Here is a 21885-nt window from a genome sequence, read left to right as displayed (position 1 = left end):
AAAAGCTGGAAAAATAAAAGGCTACCTGTACTCTGTTTTTGCAGTACCTGTCATATCTGCAATGTTACCTGTTGGCATGAATACTTTAGCAGCTCCATGAAGGCAGGGACAAACATGTTTGTGTTCGTTCACTATTTTATACTCCATGCCTGGCATAGTCTGTGGCACATGGTAGGCACTCAATAAATAACTGCAGAATGAATAAACTGATGAATTAATCAAATTGATCAAATCATGGCACTATAAACATGCAGAGATGAGTAGGACAGTTTTTCACCTCAAGAAATGCGGTAGAGGTGATTATGAACAAATAACTCTTCTACCAGGCACATGTCAGAAGTACCATAAGAAAAGCATAGAAAAAGAGCTGTCAGTATTCAGAGGCAGGAGAGATGGCTTTCAGATAGGAAGGCAGGGCCAGGGCAGGCTCTACTGAGAAGGTGGTGGTGAGAAATGGGTCTCTCAGGATGGAAGCGTGTGAACATGTAATGTGTGGATCAGAGCGAAGAGCAACCAGCCATGATGACAGTGTGAGTAGAGGCCTGGAGGCAGAACAAATATTAACTCTGAATGCAGCTGCAGGGCACGTGAAGGAAAGGGGTAGGATGGAAAAGTGGGTGAGGGTAATGAAAAGTCTTGCTTATCTAAGAAGTATGGATGGGCCACATCCTGCAGGCAGAAAAGGGATTTGAAGAGGGAAGCGTGTGATTCCATCTACGATGATAAGGACTACACCTGTGCCTTCCAGACAGACCAGGAGAGGAAGGGCCAAAGAGCAGGGAGTTGAGAACAAAGATCAGGCAAGTGACAAAGGCTGTACTGAAGCACTCTAGAGCGGATGGGAGGAGTGGGCAGCATGCATGAGAACGGTGCTGCTCACAGGTGCTGGGCGAGCAGGACAGTGGCAATGGGGACTGGGAGAAGCCTGTGCTAATGACATGCATTTTGGAACAACTGTAATCACCTGACAGGTTCATCTTGCCCACTGCCCAGATAGAGCCGATTTATCAAGACAGGGGAACTACAATAGAGAAAGAGTTAAATATACATAGAGCTGTCTAAAAGGGAGACTGGGGTTTTATTATTACTCAAATCAGCCTCCCTGAAGATTTGGAGGCTGGGTTTTTAACGCTAGTTTGGTGGGCAGGGGGCTAGGGAATGGGGAATGCTGATTGGTCGGATTAAGGATGAAATCCTAGGGAGTTGAAGCTGTCCTCTTGCACAGAGTCATTTTTTGGGTGGGGGCCATAAGACCAGATGAGTCAGTGTCCTGGTCTGCATGGTGCCAGCTGATCCATCAAAATGTGGGGTCTGAAAATATCTCAAACATCAATCTTAGGTTTCACAGCAGTAATGCTATCTATAGGAGCAATTGGGGAGGTTAGTGGTCTTCCGGCTTCTGGCTACATGAGTCCTGAGCCATAATTTCTAATCTCGTGGGTAATTTGTTGGTTTTACAAAAGTGGCCTTGTTCTCAAGCAAGAAGGGGGTTTGTTTCCAGGAGGGGCTGTTATCGTGTTTGTTTCAAAGTTAAAACTATAAATTAACTTCCTCCCAAAGTCAGTTTGGCCTACGACCGGTAATGATCAAGGGCATCTGGGAGGTTAAAGGCAAGACAGAGTTGATTAGGTTAGATCTCGTTTGCTGTCATAATTTTCTCACTGTTACAACCTTTGCAAAGGTGGTTTCATTACTGGCATACTGGCAAGAGAGGAAGCCACAGTAGGTAGTAAGAATGTGTGGTGGGGAAGGGCAAGGATTCCATGGCCTGCCCTGGCCAGAGGCTCACCAGCTGTGATCTTCAGGTTATGTCATCACTACGCTTTCATTGCCTGCCTGCCACACAGGCTTAACAGCAGTACCTCCCTCACAGGGTTGATGTGAGGACCAAATGAGATAAAATATGACTAATTGGTGCTTATCAGAGTACCTAATACAGAATAAACATTCAGGATGGAAACATAAGGTGGACATGGGTGGGGGATGGGTGGGAGGGTAGCTAGGTAGGTAGAACTTTTTTTCCTAAGCAAAGTAGAGACAAATAAAAGAAAAGGGCCTGAAACAGAGCCCTGGAGTTCTTAGGGGATAGATGAAGGACAAAGAGGCAAAAACGAGTGGTGAGAGAAGCCAAAAAATACTGCAGTGGAAGTCAAGGAAATAGGAAATTTCAAGAAACTGATGATGGTCAACAGGATCAAAAACTGTGGCAAAGTAGAAGAGCTGAGAAAAAACCATCAAGGCACTTAACACCATTCTCATTAGAGAAGGACATGCTTCAAGTACAGTGACTTGCCATTTCACATTTATCACCGGAATTGGACAGGATAGCCTGAAAGCACACTTTAAAACTTTTTATTCCTTTTTCTCTTTTCTCCCTAGTCTCAAGATGTAATCCTAAGGCTTACTGCAGAAACCCTTTTTTTCCTCCTTAGTCTTAGAATACAGCCTTGAAACATACTTTCTCTGAAACACCACACATGCATATTTACCTAACTGTATCTAATTATGTGCTTACCTGGAAGTTCCAGGGGCTAACTTGAGATAGACTGAGCATGGAGATCTAATTGCAAAATTCCAGAGATTACCTCAAGGCGGGTAGTCTACAACCTGGCCATTGCTGACATGTCGCCAGCCTGAGATGACAGGTACCAGCAGAAAGAGACACACAGACCTAGTACTCAGCACCGCTCCTGCCTTCCCACCGCTTGCTCTGGAAATAAAGTCACCTTCTTTTTGTTCTTGTTATTGGCTTTGCAAGCAGTGAGCAGCTGAGCCTGTGCTCGGTTACATTATCACGGTTAAAATCGAAAAGCCTATTTACACCATATGCTGGCAAGGATAGGCAGCAATTATAACTCTCATGCATTGCTACAAGGAATGAAAAACCACTTTGGGAAACTGCTTGGTAGTTTATTTTAATGCTAAGCATGCACCTACCATTTGTATGACCCACTAATTTCACCCTTAGGTATTTATTCAAAGGAAATAAATCAGTATGTCCACAAAGAGACTTGTGGAAGATGCTACTCACAAAGGCTTTATTCCTACTAGTCTCAAAGTGGAAACAGTCCAGTATTCTCTATTAGATAAATGGATAAGCAAACTGTGGTAACTTCACACAATGGAATATTACAAATAATAAAGCAACAAAAAGGAACAAACTACTGGTATACACAACATGCAAGAACTTCAAAAACATGTGGAGTAAAAGAAGGTAGACACACCAGAGTGTGTACCATACAAGTCTATTTATATTCCCCTTAAGGAAAAGCCACTGGATTTGGTGATTAGGAAGTCACAGAGGAGCATTAGGAGAAAAATTTCAGAAAAATGATGGAAACCAAGCCATATGGTTGGCGTGGAGTAAAAGGTGAGGAAGCAGAGGTCACGTCAACTGCAGTCTGTAGCCCAAGTCTACCCTGCAGGCATGGCTCCCTGTGGTCTGAGAACTAAGAATGGTTAAAGGTTTTTAAAGGTTGTAAAAAAACAAAACAAAACAATATGCAACAGAAACCATACGTGGCCCACAGAGCCTAAACTATACTATCTGGCTCTTACAGAAAGTTGGCTGATCCCTGATTAGACTTTCTCCCTGTGTTTGGCACTGACGTGAAATGAAGTGACAGTGCCTGTGGCTTAAGAAGCAAGCAAGGTCAAACGTACAAGCTAAAAGGAAGAACCAGATGACCAAAAATAGCTGGGAATCATGAATACAGCAGTACCTGGGAGGCGGTGTGAGGGATGAGACAAAGGATGCGCTCGCACCACATGTATAAACTAAAGGGAAGAAGAGAGCCAGATGATGAAAACCGGCCAGGAAATCATGAATACAGCAGTACCTGAGAGGCAGTGTGAGGGATGAGACAAAGGATGCGCTCGCACTGCTTCTCAGGCACCGCTGCACTCATGATTCCCAGCTATTTTTGGTCATCTGGCTCTTTTCTTCCCTTTAGTTTATACACATGTAGGACAGTATCCTTAAAAACAAAGAGAGGGGTTTCTCTATGACAGGTGGAAAGAACGCGATGAGATGAGGAGGGAACTGAGAGATCCTATCAGAGGTTCCAAACTTCACAGAGGAGTAGGCTTTGATGCCACCTCAATGGGGCCTGTCCTGACTACTCTGTGTAAGAATCACGAGCTTTCCCAGCACTCCCGATCCTTGTTACCTTGGTTCCACTCTTCCTTTTCTTTCTGTAGGACCTATGACCTAATGTACTATACACGTAGTGCTTGTCTTTGCCAGCCCACGAGAATGCAAGCGCCATGAGGGCAGGAATACTTGTATTTTATTCCCCGATGTGCCCTAAGCATCTAGAATTCAATAAACCTGTGACGAACCAGGAAGTTTAATCTGGAGTGAGGGGTCAAGCTGGAGCAGGGGATCTCAATGTCAGCACCTCCTCAGTTTGGGGCTGGGTAAGTCCCTGTTGTGGAGAGTTGTCCAGAGTTTTGCACATTCCTGGTCTCTACCCACTAAATGCTTGCAGCACTCCTCTTGGGACAAACAAAAATTTCTCCAGACATTGCAAATGTCCCCTGGGGTGCAAAATCACCACACTTGAGAACTGCTGTGCTAGTCATGGACTTTAGGACTAGGAGGAAATCATTCATTCAACAAGTATTTACTGAGTGCCAAATATGGGTGAGGAACTACGGAAACATGATGGAAACCTGACAAGGTCCTTGACCTCATGACATGTACAGCCTGGTGACGTAAACTATAATTATTAAATAATTACAAATTGTGTTTAGTTACTGAAGAAAATATACAGGGTGGAGAAACTAACAGAAGTGACCTATTTTATAAAGGGTAGTGAGAGAAGGCCTCTCGGAAGAGGGAGTATTAAGTTGAGCCTTTAAGTTTGAAAAGGAAACCACCATGGGAAGAGAAGGAACAGCACACGCCCAGGCCCTGCACCAGGAAAGGGCATGGCACCTTCAAGGAAGGCTGGCATGGCTGGAGCACCATGGTGGGAAGGCGGTGTTTGAAATGAGGCCAGGGGCTAGGTCAGGAGCAAGGAGACCGCAGTGTAGAGGCTGGTATTAATCCTAATTGCAACATGGTATTCATGGTGGGTTTACTCAGGTGGCGACATAATCCAATTAAAGTTTAAAAAAGACTCTGGCTACTGAGTAGAAACTGGAGCTAGCCACCAGAAGGAATGTCACCATGAGTAACATTAGGGGATGAACAGAAGGATTCATCAAAAGTGCCCTAAGAAATGAAGGCTATGCCAAAGTGAGTGTGTAGCTGCCTCTAGCAGGTGTCAAAAGCCCGGGGGAAGGACAAAAGAAGAAAATGGCCATCAGGACTAAGGACTGGGAATTGGTGAGGGAGTCATGACCCAGCGACATGAGGGTAAGGACTGAAATGTGCTCATGAGAACGTCACCAAAACAGCAAAACTGGTGTCACAGACTGGGACAGCAAGAGATGGGCAAAAATAGCTTAGCAGAGGCTTGAAAACTTTGTTCTTCCACAGGTTCAGGGCATACAAATACATGTGTCCCCAACTTCAAATACAGCTCTGTAAGTATTTATGGAGTGAGTTTCATTTGACAGGAGATAATGGTATATATAGAGATACAAATAGACTGGAAGATATACTGTGATTTCATGACTTTGAGGACATGCAGTACTGCAGAGTCTTTTGCTTTGAGGAGATTTTTCCACTGCCAAACTGGTCTTCCTCATTACAACTCTGAGTTATTAACAAAAAGGTGAGGGCAAAAAGCACAAAAGAAACATAGGCATAGAAAAGAGCACAGTCACCAAAGTCCTAGTAAAAAAATATGTACTTACCTATAAGCATTAATATAATCTTTCCTGTGTTCCAGAAGAAAATCTCTCAGTTTGCCAATGTGAGAAATCTAAAATTAAAAAAGAAAGCCAACAGTTTATATAGATAGATATGTTACACTCATGTAATGAATTTTCAATCAATAGAGAATAAAATACAAATTGCAGAAAGATTCTGAAGCTACAAACTGAGCACCGTTGGTTTTAGACTCTCCTACAGTCACAAATTAGTTACCATTCCTGGGCCTCAGTCTCTCATCGATGGTTCCTTCTACCTCTAACTGTTAGGACCTATGACACTACAAGTAGGTGATTTCTAAGTAACTTAAAGATGAAATGAGATAATGCATGTCTAGTAATTACATACCATGCATTCAATAAAGGTTAATTCCTTTTCTTTTCTTATAGCTAAAATTGTACAGCAAGTATTCCTTCTTCCAAGTGTCCTAAGGGACAGTTCTAAAGCTGAAGCTGTTGGGTTTGTAAATAGGGTCCATGCAGAGCAGCAGAGTTAAAGCAAAGATTCAGGGGTAACAATTTATCCCCACATAGCAAATATCTGTCTTTCCTCTGGGCTATTTCCATGGATGAAGAAAAAGAACTCAAACGTACAGGAACAAAGCACTGTGTTTGTGATGGCTGTTTCTAGTATAATAAAAAACCTATTCTAAAGCACCTGTCAGGTACTGTGCATGGAACTAGCAATTCACAAATAAATAAAAAGTGGTGGGAAGAAAGCTCAGACCACAGTCAATGGGGACAAACATGTTTCCAGAGGGAGAATGACTACTAGCCAGTGGCCTGCTGGTCCTCTGACGACATCTTACTTCAGCTTCCGACTCACACACTTTGCACTCGTTTTAAACACGTGGCCCCAGCCTTGCAAGGTCTGCTGAACTTTCGTCTCTTCCATGGAAATTTTTCTGTCAAGGCCAATCCAGGCTAATTTTCACTTTGCTCTGATCTTAAAAGGACTTCTGCACACTACCCTCTTTGGCACTCAATTATTCATGGCCATGTACTCTGACCTAACTTGTAAATACACACTTCTTTGTCAGTGGCAGAACTATGCATGGAGGAACTGCTCAGCTTCCCCTACAGTTGTAAGCACAAGAAGCAGCACAGGGGTGATCAATAAACACTGTGGAATGAATATATGCCTAAATACAAAATAGCACTGATCACAAAAGAAACCATCCATGGTTTGTCTGGAGATATGTCAGTTTGGGTTCAGCTAAATTTCCCACATAGTCTAGACTCTTATTATAAATGTGATTCAGAAAAATATCCTAACGCATTGTAAGCAAACAAATCAAAGAAAAACAATTAAGTATGGTCACAATATTCATTTATTTCACAGATAGCAAATCAGGACTGAGAGACTGTCCACCATCCCTGACATTGCTCAACACTTTCACGTACTTGGGCTATTTCTCTTCCCAACAACCCTGCTGTGCTATGATTCCTACTGTTCTCATTAACCACTTGGGAAAAGCTAAGTGACTAGTCCAAGGTTACATGTTTAGTATGTGAGCTTGGTTTCAAAAGCTCAGGACTAAGTCCAAATTCAGCGTTTCCCAGTGTACCACTGCTTCCTGCCTTACAATCCCTGTTCCTGCTTTCCACTTAGGCTGCATCAGGAAATCTGACTTTTTTTTTTTTTTTTTTTCCTTTTTATGAGACAGAGTCTTGCTCTGTCACCCAGGGCTGGAGTGCAGTGGCGCGATCTCGACTCACTGCAAGCTCCACCTCCTGGGTTCATGCCATTCTCCTGCCTCAGCCTCCGGAGTAGCTGGGACTACGGGCACACGCCACCATGCCCAGCTAATTTTTTTTGTATTTTTAATAGAGACAGGGTTTCACCATGTTAGCCGGGATGGTCCCAATCTCCTGACCTCGCGATCCGCCTGCCTCGGCCTCCCAAAGTGCTGGGATTACAGGCGTGAGCCACCGCGCCTAGTCAGAAATCTGACTTTTAAGTCTGTTGGGGAAAAAAATTAAGAGATACGCAAGCAAGGGGTTAATTGCATCACATACAAGATTTTACCAAGCTACTCTTCTGTTTTAAAACCTTCAATGGTTTCCATCTCCTTACCTCCTCCCCTGCCTACCAGGGGTCAAAAACTCAACTGCTTCCAGGGGCCAGGTGAACAGTATAAATGAGCAAAGCAAGGGAAATGGGTGGGTAGAATATACTTGACAGTGGTGAATTCTGGTTTCAAAATACACTGCAGTTAAAGGAAGCAGCTCTGCAGACTGATTTGTCAAAGGGCAGCCAATGAGTCATCTCAGTGTCTAAACAATGGGAAAAAGTCCAAACTCCCAAATGCAGCACACAAGGCCCTTCATAACTCAGCCTTGAAAGTCCCTGCCGCATACCCTGCACCACTCCAGCCTCCATCCTGCAACACTTCAGCCTCCAAGTCCCAGGCCTTCCCCTCACTTGCATATTCATATGGTTCTCCCTTTCCCTGGAATGCCCAACCCATCATTCTCTCCCAGGCAAATTCTTCCTCCTCGTTCAATATTCTCTTTTCCTCCTCATACTCACCCTACACTCCCAGCTGCAGTCAGATCTCATTCCCGCATAAAATGCTACAAGTGCATCTATTTCAGCACCTGCTCCTTCATGATAACAATGACTAGTTCACAGACGGATTTGCCTTCACCAGACTGCAAGCTCGGAGAGGGCAGAGAGTCCTCTCTCTTTCCCCAGAGCTTGTCAGGCACAGTTCCCGGCACAAAGCAGACCCTCAAAAACTTTTACTAAATATTGAATAAATGGTGGGTGCTGAATAATCCCAGAAGGATTATACCTCCTATGGTAGGCAGAATAATGGTTTTCCAGCTTCCCCAGTCCCATCCCCCTGTAAGATGTCCAACTCCTAATCGCTGGAATCTGTGACTACATGGTGTTACATGACAACAGGGAATTAATGCAGCAGATGAGTTAAGGCTGCCTTAAAGTAGAGAGATTATCCTGGATTATCTGGGTAGGCCCAATGTAATCACAAGGCTCGGTAGATGTGGAAGTGGGAGGCAGAGGGAGAATGAGAGTAAGGCAGTGTGAGAAAGACTCATTCCAATGTTGCTGGTTTTGCAGATGGGGAAAGGAAGCCAAGGAATGTGGGCAGCCTCTAGAAGCTGGAAAGGGCAGGGCAATGGGCCTTCCTTAGAGCCTCCAGAAAAGAACACAGTCCTGCCAACACCTTGATTTTAGCTCAGGGAGTCCCATTTTGGACACCTGACCTATAGAACTATAAGACAATAAATCTGTGTTGTTGTAAGCCACAAGTTTGAGGCAATTTGTTACAGCAGCAATGAGAAACGAACACACCAGCAGCAATGAGAAACTAAGAGCCTTACTATCCACAACAGGTTTTCCTTTTTTTTTTTTTTTTTTTAGAAGTCATAAAGTTTTCCATACAAAGTTTTGAAAAGTCCAGAGGAATCTACTATACAGGTTAGATCCAGCTGCCCACCTCTACTTTTAGTTAGTTCTATTCTACAAGGGAGGGATGGTGCCTGGGGATGAGTGCCAGGAGCAAGCAAGCCCCACAGGAGCCCACAAGCACATACTTATTATACAAGAGGTTGCAGTTAGTCTAACAAATGTGATCCCAACTTCATATGCTCTGTAATGGGAAATTTCTATGAAATAAGGTTATTAAAACAGAGTGCAGCTGGTTCAGGATTAAATGGAATTCTTGACAAGAGGTATGTTAAGTAATTACTGACTAAATAACATCAGCATAATAACTCAATACTTAACAGGAACACATTGTATGATATTTTAAATGCTAAGAATGAAAAAATAAAGGAACATTAAGATTTCTTTAGAAATTCGAGAGCTCTGAATTTTCAATTAATTTCTTTAAAAAAAAATCATGACAAATCAACAGCAAAGAAAAAAGTTCAATAGATCTTTGATTTATCTACATAGGCATACCTAAGTCCCCAAATAGCATAACACAATTATCTCTGTAGAGAATGATTTGACTGTTTAATCACATGACTACCATTAACTTTATAAAGACTCTTGGCCAAGCTTAATCTATTTACTGTTAGGCTTAGTCCTATTTTTCAGAATAAACTGGCAAAGAGAGCATATTATAGTGCATACAATTCTGATGTGCTTGTTACGTTTTCACATTTTTAGAGAGGTTAAGTAGTTGTGCGCTTTGGATTTTTCTTTTTTGCAGATATGGGGTCTTGCTATGTTGCCTAGGCTGGTCTCAAATTCCTGGGCTCAAGTGATCCTCCCCCCTTGGCCTTCCAAAGCGCTGGGATTACAGGCATGAGCCACCATATCCGGCCTATGTTTTGGACTTTAAATGTTTCCATATGTAGTGCTAGTTTTGGAAGAGTCACTTAATATGATAAAGCAGGAATAAGTATATACATAAAGAGAATGCCTCTTACTTCTAAAAAGAGAAAGGCCATTCTGGTGTAAACTTTGATAAGGAAATCAGAGTAAAATAAAAGTGTATTTTAAGGATCTAAAACTAGTGTCAATTTCTAACAGTTTTGATCTCACTGAATGATGTGGGGAAAGGGCACAGGGAAAAAAGGGATCATTGGTGAAGTCTCTGTGGGACCAAGTAGGTAACAAGATGCAAGGGCTAAAAACTGGGAGTGCTTTGGATGCTGAACCCATGTTTTGAGGCACCTCACAGGCCTGGACAGCAGGAGGAACACACCATTTTCACTGCTCTGTGTCTTTGTAACTGCTCTTTCTCTGCCTGGAAAGCCTTCCTTTATCCCAAACCCCATTCCATCTTTCAGGCTATGCTTAAATGACACCTCCTCTACGCAGCCTTCGCTAATACCTCCCTCTATATTTTGTAGATAACTGTTTGCACTTTCCACATTACATTAGAAGTATTTATCTGTGATACCCACTAGACTTCAAGTAAGTTCCTTGAGGTTGGCATCTCTGTCTTGTTCATTTTTGTACACCCACTAGTGCCTAAATGTTGGAAAGGGGTAAAGGGGGGGGAAAGGGAGGAGGAGAAAAAAAGGAGATCCAACAGAAAAGGCTTCAAGATCTGATACATCCTGATGTACTAGGTGTATCAAAAAGGTATCAAATGTATCACATAGACTGCATCTAGATAACTGAGTGAGTTTTAAAAATGAAGAGAGACCCGAGTGAATTTTAAAAATGAAGAGAGACAAGCTAGAGGTCTGTGCAAATAAACAGTTCTCCTAGAAAAGTCAGTGAGGTGGGTTCAGAAGGTGCAGCATCACCATGTGAAATCTACTAAGACTGGGCAACCTAACAGCTTCCCAAGATCATGTGTCCTCACAAGTGCACAGTCTTCCATCAGACTGATGGTCTACCACGGAAAAGAGTTTTCATCAGTGAGCTATGGTTTGATTACACCACCATATTAAATATGTCTCCACCAGAGAGGAAGGGTATGGACAAAGAATAGAGAATTCTGTATTTCTGACATAAACTGTAGTTTAAAACAAGAATTGAACTGTAGGTAAAAGAAAAAGGAAAGGAATGTAATATTTATTTAATGTCTCCTCTCTACTAATGTAAATGAGCTATTTCACTTAACTCTGATTACCTGTGGAAACAGATATTCTTAGTGGAAGGAAACCAAAGCTCAAGACTGACCGAGCCGGAACCAGAACCCTTAACCCTTAACCATTACGCTGAACTAGTATGGGCTCCCTCAGTACTGTTAAATTATGTTGGTGTTTTTTAGTTTCATTTGATGTTGAAGTCATTTTCATGTCCATTGTATATTGTTGTTATTTCACTAAAAAATCTCCTACTTAATATTTAGTGATATTAAGAAATAATAAATTTCATTTAGATGTAATAATGATATTATGTATTAGGATTATGTTTTCATTTATCTTTCTGTTTTTAGAATCCTTATCTTTTAGAGATATACACTGAACAACTTACAAGTAAAATTATACAATGCCCAGGATTTGCTTCACAATAAGACAGGGGGAGGTAACAGATGCAACAGGATGAGTCCTCAGTTGCTTATGGCTGAAGGTGAGTACATGCTTACATGGGGCGTTCCTTGTGCTATTCTACTTTAGTATATATTTGAAATCTTCCATAATAACATGTTATTTAAAAAAATCTCGGGGCTTGGGCAGTGGCTCAAGCCTGTAATCCCAGCACTTTGGGAGGCTGAGGTGGGCGAGTCACTTGAGGTCAGGAGTTCAAGACCAGACTGGCCAACATGGTGAAACCCTGTCTCTATTAAAAATACAAAAAAATACAAAAAAAAACAAAAAACAAAAAAACAAAAAAACAAAACAAAAAAAAACTAGCCAGGCATGGTGACGCACATGCCTGTAATCCCAGTTACTTGGGAGGCTGAGGCAGGAGAATCGCTTGAACCCTGGAGGTAGAGGTTGTAGTGCGCCGAGATCACGCCACTACACTCCAGCCTGGTGACAGAGCAAGACTCGGTCTCAAAACAAAACAAAACAAAAAACAAAACAAACTCATGTAGTACTTTCTTCTTTTTAACATTTTTAGTCATTTTGAGGTAGAGATTTTCTGCTACCAAACTAGGAACAACTCTTACTTAACAACTAAATCCCAACGATCTTTGGCTACTTTATTTCTAAGTACTTGCAATCTTTGCTTAAATTCCATTTAACAGGATCAATGCTACTCAAAAACAACAACAACAACAAAACTTTCACTGAGAACTCACTCCCAGTCAGGCGGAAGTCCAAAAGAGCTCTGCGTGTGCTACTCATCCACTTCTCCCAGCAATGCCCAGGAGGCAGTGACAGCATCATGACTGCCCTATGGATGAGAAAACTGAGTCAGAGGGAAGATAAGAAATTTCCTCAGGGACATGTGGGTTGAAGCCTGGATCCAATCCAGCCAGTCTAAGTACCAGTCTTGAGTTCTTAACTGCCAAATTTACACAAAATCCTGGCAAGTCACAACTACAGTTTTCCAGTACTATATTTGCAAGGAAGCACCTGGGAACTGAGAAAAAGCCTCCATGTGGGCAATATCAACATCAACCTGTTCTTTTCTTTTTGTACTACATCTCCATTCAACATGCAGTACACGCTTGACTTTACCCAATCGTGACCACTACTTACAGAGCACCCTCTACGTGTGTGCCAGGTAGTGCATAAACTGCTTGATGTATGCTCTGTGGTTTCCACCCCTCTATAACGATCGTATGAATCAGATTACCTCCTCCTGCCCCACCTAGTAAACATGGAAACAAACCTATGCAAGGTCACGAGGCTAATAAATGGAAGAATTGGCATTGATCACAGACCTGTATGACTCACAGTGTTCATGTTATGTTTAGCTTAGTTAGGTCTGATTTTTTCTTCATAGAAATAAACTGAGCTTCATGAAAGTATTTGTGAGAGTATTTGTATATGTTGACTTTTTAAAAAATTAACTACACTTGCATACAGAAAGATCGGCAAAAAAAAAAAAAGTTTTCACTGATGGACATTTGTCTCCTCTGAAGTTGGCTACTACTGTTCCTTGTGTTTTACGACATGGGGGGCTTTGGATTGGCAAGCCCATAGGGATATTGAGAAGAAGGTCCACAAATACAAGAAAGGAAAAAGAATGGTCAGAAAGACCAGTGCGTTTTGAGTATCAATCATCAAGCCACCTGAAAACATGGCTTAAACAAGTAATGAAAGCAACACCCAGGATGGTTCGTTCTCCCGTTTGAATTAATCTATATCCAGTTTTTAGCTTAGAATAGGATAGAGGGCAGAGGAGAAATTCTGGGCAAAAGACTGTGGGGGGCTTGGATGAATCAGGGTGGACAAAAGAAAGATGGGCATGAAATCCAGGGAGTTGGCCAAGGTGCCTGGGTTCTACTCCCTGCTTTGCCACTTACTGTGAAGGGATTCCGTATTCCCCACTGCTATGCATTGCGTGGAGGGACTTCAGCTGGACCAGTCTTCCTGGCCTATCTCCCAATCTTTACTGAGTCTTCTTAGAGAGAAGAGGAGAGACCTGTGTTAAGATTTGGAGAAGGGAGAGCATGCTGCCCTGTCCTCTCCTCTTTTCAGATCGGCCAGCCAGCACAGAGGGTATATTCTGGTCCATGCTCCACTCGTATTGGGCCATAACTCTAAAGCCAGGTTCTCCACTTGGCTTTTTCTTGCTGAGTCCTGTATTTTTCTTTCAGGTAGTTCCGCTGAACTGGGAAGAAAGGCATATATTTTACAAGCTCCACTAAAGTTTTAACCTTTGCCAGCTGAAATTTTGAGCAAATTGCTTAATCTCCCTGGGCTTCACTACAAAAGGGAACTGGGTAAAAACTATTTTTAAAAAATAGTAGTGGCACAAGTTAATAGTCAATTTTTGAGTACTACATACTATACGGCAGGTACCAATCTAAATCCTTGCATCCCACTTGCTTCTCCTAACAATCCTTTAGGGTAGATATCATTATTACCCCATTTTGCAGATGAGAAGACAGTAAACTAACACATTCTGTATAAATGGCTTGAAATAAATTCAAAAATAAATTTTTGTTTGGTATGTCTCAAACCGAGTGCCTGTGTGCCTTCAGCTTCCGCAAGTCTACCCACAAAGATGACCCTGCTGTCCTATCTGAGTACAATTAAGTCACTGAAGGTCGCATTTACCGGACCTGTAGAAGGGACATAGTGAGATCTAACTTGTTCAGGTGAAAGGCACTGTCTATAGCTATGGGCCAGCACAGAACTAACAGCCACAATCCAGGATAAGCCAGGCTCTGGCTCCTTCATTAGGCTAATACTTAACCAAACAAGTTATTTAAACGCCATTCTAAAACTACAGGCATTCATTTGACTCATCCCATTATTTCTCCAAAGATAAATCAACTTTACTTTTTAACTAGCTATATTTTAATGAGGCGAATTCCCTAGATCATCAAGACACTGAAATTCTCCATAAAACCCATCTACCATAAAAGCAAATTCATTATAAAACAGCAGTAGTATGGTCCCTACATGAGATGCATTTGACAGGGGAAAAAAAGACTCTCTTACGTTACCTGTTCTTATACACATAAAGGTTTTACTAGGAAAGGACCAAACAAAACAACACAGCATCCCAATAGGCAAACAGTTCTCCTGTGAGAGCTGGTCCTATAAGTGGATCTACACAGTTGACATGGACTCAATACCAGGAACTACTAACATGGATGAAAGTCCCATAAACATATTACCTAGAGGCGAAAAACTGGGACAAAACAGAGGTTGCCCAAAGCATGTATGGTGTGATCCATTTGCGTAAAACATAGGAAATGCATACCTAGAGCTGTATACATATGTAAAGGGGAATCTAAAAGACTGCTCATCAAGGTATCAATGATTGTAGGTGGTAAGATTTGGAGACTGCTTTCTTCTTAATACTTCTTGCACTTTAAAAATTTTCTACAATTACTATGTATAATCTTTATAATCAGATAAAACATGTTATTAAACAATCAAAAAGGGTGAATCTTCCCACATACTTCCTTGACTAAAACTGTACATTACCTTCCCCTTTAACCCAGGATAAGTCCACGTCCTCATGCCCAAGGCCCACCAGTGCCTTACGCTCTGCTGCCATCTCCAGATGCAAAGTCCTCCCCGCTTCCCAATCCTGTCTTCTGACTCAGTCCTACGCGTGAGGCTCTGCTCAGGCGTTACACCTCCTAAAGGCTTCCCTGCTATCTCCAGGCCAGGTTAAGGATCCATCTTGTAAATATATCCCTTGCAGAGATGTCACCATCTTGTGAGTTTCTGAATTGTTTTCATGTCTGTCTGACATAAGCTGCTGAGGCATCTGCCTAGCCCAAAGTGGCTCCTCAATAATTATTTAATGCTCTACGTGGGATTTTCTTTGTTTAAAAAACTTTTTGAATTGATTTTCTATCCCCTTCAAGAATCAGTAATAGGATCCAATAAACTCCAAACATACTAAGGCAGCCACATACTTCCCATTATCCACTAGATGGCAACACAAGCATTAGAGCAGCAGTAGTAACAGGACCTCCCTCAAAAACAGCACAATTTTTTCCCAAAGACTTAAAAAATTTCTCTGATTCTTTCTTTTGATCTGGAATCAAAGGATTAATAAAGGTTCACCATTCTGTGCAGGATGAAGCTGAAATGAGATTGATTTTAAACATACATGTGCACCGCGGATAAGCTGAGTCCAGGAATATTCTGAAACACTGCACTCTAGGCAGATTCCACATAAAGGGAGCTCTGGGAGCATGGCTGCCAGCTGCCATCCCAGGCAGCAGGCCCAGCTTTGTTTTTATGTGTCACCCACAGAACAGCCTTGCTAGCTGTTCCTTCGTGGGTGTTTTATAAATTACCCAAAGCACGATATACTGTAAAACAAAAACCCTGATACAAAATGATGGGATTCTTCTCAAAGAACGACTGCACTCTGACTGTGGGGAGAGTTCAAAGCAGTCGGCAAGTGTCCTTTGCTAATCACAGCAGTGGTTTGACTTGCAACCCCCCTCACCCTTCCCAGGACGATAGAAATTCTGTTCTGCTGGCACTCACAACACTTCCAACAAAGACCTGATTGATTATGGAACACTAAGTACTGATTTGCATAATTTGCCTCTGCAAGAAACAAGCATTGTTCAAGATTAAAGAGACTCCAGTGGGTCCCTCTGGCATATTGTAAAAAGTTCCCTGTAACACAAAATCATTATTTTTTTTTCATTCAATCAGTGGACACAGCTTGCTGTTCAGTTAGTATGCAGCCAAAGGCACAGCCAGAAAACCCACTGCTGTATAACATTTGCCAGCTACTGATAAGTTACAGTGATTTTCACAAGGATCAAGTTTAACCTGGAGCCCACTGACTAAATTTCGAGTCTAACTCCTTTCAGTCTTAATTGAAAAATGCATCAATAGCAATTACTAAGTCAGAGCTAAAAGTTTAGAGCTAACACACCTCTGGAGCACGCTGACCTGCTGAGGTCACAGTGGGGACTGTCTGAGGCCTATCCCTGTGCAAGAGAAACTCCCCAGTGACCAATCGCCCACAAAAGAGGCTAGTACAGCCACAGACATTCCACTGTGCCCGGGACCACAGCAGCGAGTTTGCTGAGGGAATACATAAAGGAACTGTTCCTTTCTCGCTTTCTTCTTTTCTTTCAGCAGTTGTTGAGTAAGCAACTCCTACGGGCTTGGCCTATCTCCTATCACTTTCCCCCTAATTCCTATCGAGGGGGACACTCTTCACCAGGCCTCACCAAACTCAGATGGCTCTCCTCCCTGCTCCTGCCCCCTCCTTCCCTGTCCCCTCCTGAAGCACTAGCCTCCCTCGGGTTCCAGAACACCACTGTCTAGCTTCTTTTCTAAAACCTATGACTCCTTTTCTTCATTCACTCATTCCCCCTCTGCCTTTGTTAATCTCTGAAACTTCTTATAAGTTCAGCCCTTGGCTCTTTCTTTACATGTTCTTGCTGAGCTCACTCATTCCAATCCATAGCTTTATTTACTGTCTACAAGAATTGTCCACCCGGCTGCTGCCTCCCTCCTGTGTTCAAGCTGAGTGTATACAACTGTTTTTTAGACACTGCCACTGTGTGTCCCACTGATGCCTCAAAAGCAGTGTGTCCCAACGGTATCCTCATGTAGCCACTCACACCCTCTGGCTTACTCCTAGTCCCTCCTGTTCTGATGGCCCCGAACAGAAAGCCTTCATTCTCTCTAGATTCCAAGTTAGAATATCTTGGCCATTTTGGACTCTTCTCTCTTTTTCACTCCACAAATGAAATTGAGTGAGTCCCATTCACTCACCTTGTTAAACATTGGCTAAAGGAGCCAGCCCCACCCACCAGCTTCTGTTCCTGCACTTCCTGCAACCACCTGCGTGCCAGACCACAGAGCCTTTCCTTAAGCAACCCTCCTCTTTCCTGCCCTGCACTCTGGCACCTGCTTCTCTCTGCCCAGAATGTCTTCATTCCCATCAGTCAACTTCTACTCAAAATTGCGTGCCCAAGGAGGCTTTAAAATATGGTATTCTGGGTTCACTTTCCACCTTCCTTGAGGCAAGCAATAAGTGATAAATGTTAGCTGAATATATCAAGTTCTTTATTCCATCAGTCTGGAAATCTTATCAGAAAAAATAAATAAGGCCATCTTAACTTAGGAGACTGACTTTTCCATTTCCAACCTTCTTATTTCAGGGAGTCTCAAGTAACTGACAATGGGGCTGGTTAACAGGGGGACACGGGTGGTTAATGCTAGGTAGGTGGATTTAGCAGTCTAATTTCTCATATTAGCAACTAACTTTCTACCTGGAATGTATTGCTTCCTTTCTAATATTAAGCCCCTATCATCTTTAAAGAAATTCAGAAATTAAAAAAACAAAAACCTAGAATCTTAGTGTTGATGACACAAAGAACTCATGATTTAATTTCAAAAGTTGAGTGGCACCATATAGTGCTTAAGTTTCCCATTAAACTCAATGCAACTTCCATTTTAAAAGAGTTCTAGGACTCTTACACCCAAAGAAAAAAACAAATGTACTCAACTCTTCCTCCTCACTCCTTCCAGCCCCAACTTACTAATTTCATTCTAATTAAACATCTTCATTCCCATTCTTCTAGCTCCCCAAACTATAATTATTTGGCATTACTGAGCACATTCCCACTATTTCTGAAGCTCCGTCCACTCCCAGTTTATCTGACCTTACTATTCGCCTAGAACAGGCTAGATGACGCACAGAGCAGTGACTACTTCCCTGCTTGGATTCTCAAGACTAGCAAGGGTCTAGAAGACACCTGCTATGCCAAATGAGCAGCATGATAGGGCACCCACTGCCTCTCCCTGGCCATCCATTTCACCTCAGACAGTACAAAGCTCTTTCTTACTCTGAATTGAGGTCAGCTACTATGATCCACCCCACCTGAGTCTTCTCTCGTCTCCAAGCTAATCATTCCCAATCCTCTCAAGAATTTTTTTTTTTAATATTTTTTTTTTTGGAGACAGTCTTGCTCCTGTTGCCCAGGCTAGAGTGCAGTGGCATGATCTCGGCTCACTGCAACCTCCGCCTCCCAGGTTCAAGTGATTCTCCTGCCTCAGCCTCCCGAGTAGCTGAGACTATAGGTGCGCACCATGCCCGGCTAATTTTTTTGTAATTTTCGTAGAGACGGGGTTACACCATGTTAGCTAGGATGGTCTTGATCTCCTGACCTCGTGATCCGCCTGCCTTGGCCTCCCAAAGTGCTGGGATTACAGGTGTGAGTCACCGTGCCCGGCCCTTGCTCTCAGGAATTTTTTATGTGAAATACATCTGCGGCTTCTGGCCATACTTACTACCTCTGAATATAGTTCATGGGCCTCCCAAATAAAATGCATTTTCCAGAATAGAATCAGTACTCTCCGTGTCAGCAGGAAGTGCCGAGGAAAAGAGAACCATTGCCTCCCTTGTTCCAGGCTCTGGGCTTCCAGTAATGCCGACCCACTGCCTCCCTTGTTCCAGGCTCTGGGCTTCTAGTAATGCCACCTAAGGGCATGCTCACTTCCATGTCACTGAGTCAAGCTGACTTTACATTGACTAAAATGACTTTTTCCATGAGTAATGCTGATAAACTAGGTCTTCATTATATGCACATTTTTCCTGGCTTCCTGTCATTTGGAATTCTGCTCATTATGCCATTAAAGAGATCTATAAATAAAAATCATCATTCAAAAAATGAGATGAAAATGGGATAAAAAAAGTAGCACAGAACCATAGAACCCTCCCTTAGACAGCCAGCTCAACTAGTCACAAACGCCCTATCCCCTTTGCTCTCTTAGAAGCACGAGTGGTCTATTTTAAAAACATTTCCTCCACAAAAACATCACGGAGAGGCTTTGCTAACTACTGCCGTCTAGAAACAAATATTCTCCTCCCCTACCTGCCTAACAACCCAATCCAAAACTACACAATAGCTGGGAGGACATGGCTCAGGCTTCTGAATCTTTGCTGGTTAATAATCACTACTTTCTTTTCTGTGTGCTTGGAAAACTTTCTTTCATTTGTTCACTTGACAAATATGTAAGACCCAGCATGGGCCAGGCACATTAAGGAAGGAGGTAATAAAGAAGAGAGGAAGAGGGGAGGGAGAACAGAACAAGAAGTTCCAACCCAAGGATCCAACCCAACTTTGCACTGCTTTGCGTTTCAATCCAAACCCCATCTGGTCTGGAGGCTGTGTGTGGAGGGTGTGCATGCATGCTGCATTCTTCTGAGTCTCCATACTGCATAGGATGAAACCAGGTCAAACGGACCTGGTTTAGATCCTAGCTCTGCCACTTACTAGTGACATGGCCTTGTGTCGCTTAAACTCTTCCAGCCTTCATCTCTGAGGTATAAACTTGAGACAATTATAACTCTGAAGACCACAAGTCCCTGATGAAAATAACACCTGTGAAGAGTCTGACACTATGTCTGGCACACAGTAGGTGCTCAACTACTCTAAGTCTTCTTCTTCATTTCATCATTATTTCAGTCTCACCCCTAGGGCAAGGTGAACCTCAGTGCATAAGGTGAAAAACATACACAATTCAAGTGACAATTTTAAAAGGCCACAAGGCCACTCTGGACTTCAACTCACTCTTGCAATAGGTTCAAAGCAGCCAGTGCCCCCAGCCCAGTGTTGGAAAAGACTGCCATTTCTTCAGCTGTGCATCAGAGGAAGCGGCTGGTTTGAGTTTAGGAGACAAGATGGCAGTGAAAATGCTAGACTCACAGGCAGTAAGCAAGATACTCTTACTAGAAGAGGCCCTAGGGAACAAAACCAATGATTGGAATGGCAGATTCGCGAGCCCCAGCTCACCCTCACCCCAGAGCTCACACATGCTGGGTGGACGGCAGGCACGTTGAAACAGGCATTTCTTTTCTGCCAAGCACACCCAGTTAATCTCCTACCACTAGATTTCTGTGGGATGCACCTACAGCGTGTAGCCTGTCCCTGCCCCGCCCCCTATGCGCTCTCCTCCATATCTTTTCTCCTGCTCCCAAAGTTTTCCTTTTTCTCGATGCTGCTGGTACTTTCCTGCACGGAACAGTCTTTGACTCACCACACACTTTTTCTGGGATCACTGCTTATACTAGAATTCCATGAGCAGCCTATATCCCCTTTGCTCTCTTAGAAGCACGAGTGGTGGATGGTCAGCACGCAGGCAGAGGGTGGGGAAGGCAACTCCAGGCACATGGTAACCCCCAGCTAGTTCTATGACCTTGGAGTCACCAGGTGATGCACGATTCTCACCTGTGTGCTTCAAAGGTCAGATGGAAAGATCCCCCAAATGCTTTCCAGCTCAGAAATTCTAGATAATTTTTGGGTGTTCAATCAATTTGAAAGCTCCTACCACCAACCCTGTCAGTTTCTTTCTACTTTTATGCTTTCCAAAGCTTCCAAAATCATTCTAAGGCTCCAGGTACATTTGGGATTCTCAGTTACTGAGGCTATCTGACTTAGGGCAATTCAGCTGCAGAACTTTGGAAAGTCTGCTCATAAGAAATTAAAAATATCATTCACATGCCAATAAGATGGAGGTAAAACAGACAAGAAAAGAATTACCTTGACAATTCATAACAGGCAACTAATGTGGATACATTAGAAATGTTTTTGAGTGAATATGCAACAAAAATGATCACAGCAAGCACTATTATAGTACTTACTATATGCCAAGAAGAATTTTAAGGGCTTTTTACAGATTATTGCATTTAATCCTCATTATAAACTTAGGAGGCAGGTACCCCCAGCATTCCTCTTTTACAGAGGAGAGAGGCCAAGTTAACTGGCTTGAGGACTCATTAGGAAGTATCGGAGCTATATTTGAAATTAGGTCCACTCCATAGCCTGTATTCTTAACTTTTTCTTGCTCTTAAAATTCTTCAGAACCTTGACAAGAGGGGCGAGAGGAAAAAACATTTTACTCATATTTGAGTTCCTCAAAATATCAACTCTATCTTTAAAATTATTTACATATCTTCAAAAACAAATAGTGCAAAATTCATATTTGAGTTTCACTTTCTAAGAGGGGACTGTATTTTAAATTTCTCCAGTGGCCTTACACAGAGTCACAGTCATCTAAAGTATAGTTCTT

At 42.6% G+C, this 21885-nt stretch overlaps 1 protein-coding gene across 5 annotated transcripts in view; it reads right to left on the bottom strand.

Moving 5' to 3' along the window:
• The window catches only part of STX18 (syntaxin 18), a 125575-nt gene that overhangs the window by 48004 nt on the left and 55686 nt on the right, over window positions 1-21885 (bottom strand). For 3 of the 5 annotated variants that reach the window (XM_028848104.2, NM_001260531.1, XM_078001864.1), the window contains 1 exon segment: window positions 5806-5873. In XM_028848104.2, the coding sequence (XP_028703937.1) occupies window positions 5806-5873 (68 nt within the window). 5 annotated transcript variants of the gene reach the window in all.

The sequence above is a fragment of the Macaca mulatta genome, chromosome 5 (genome assembly GCF_049350105.2).
Source record: "Macaca mulatta isolate MMU2019108-1 chromosome 5, T2T-MMU8v2.0, whole genome shotgun sequence".
Classification (NCBI taxonomy): domain Eukaryota; kingdom Metazoa; phylum Chordata; class Mammalia; order Primates; family Cercopithecidae; genus Macaca; species Macaca mulatta.
The sequence above is the reverse complement of the archived record's forward strand: the minus strand, read 5'-3'. Positions and strand labels throughout refer to the sequence as shown.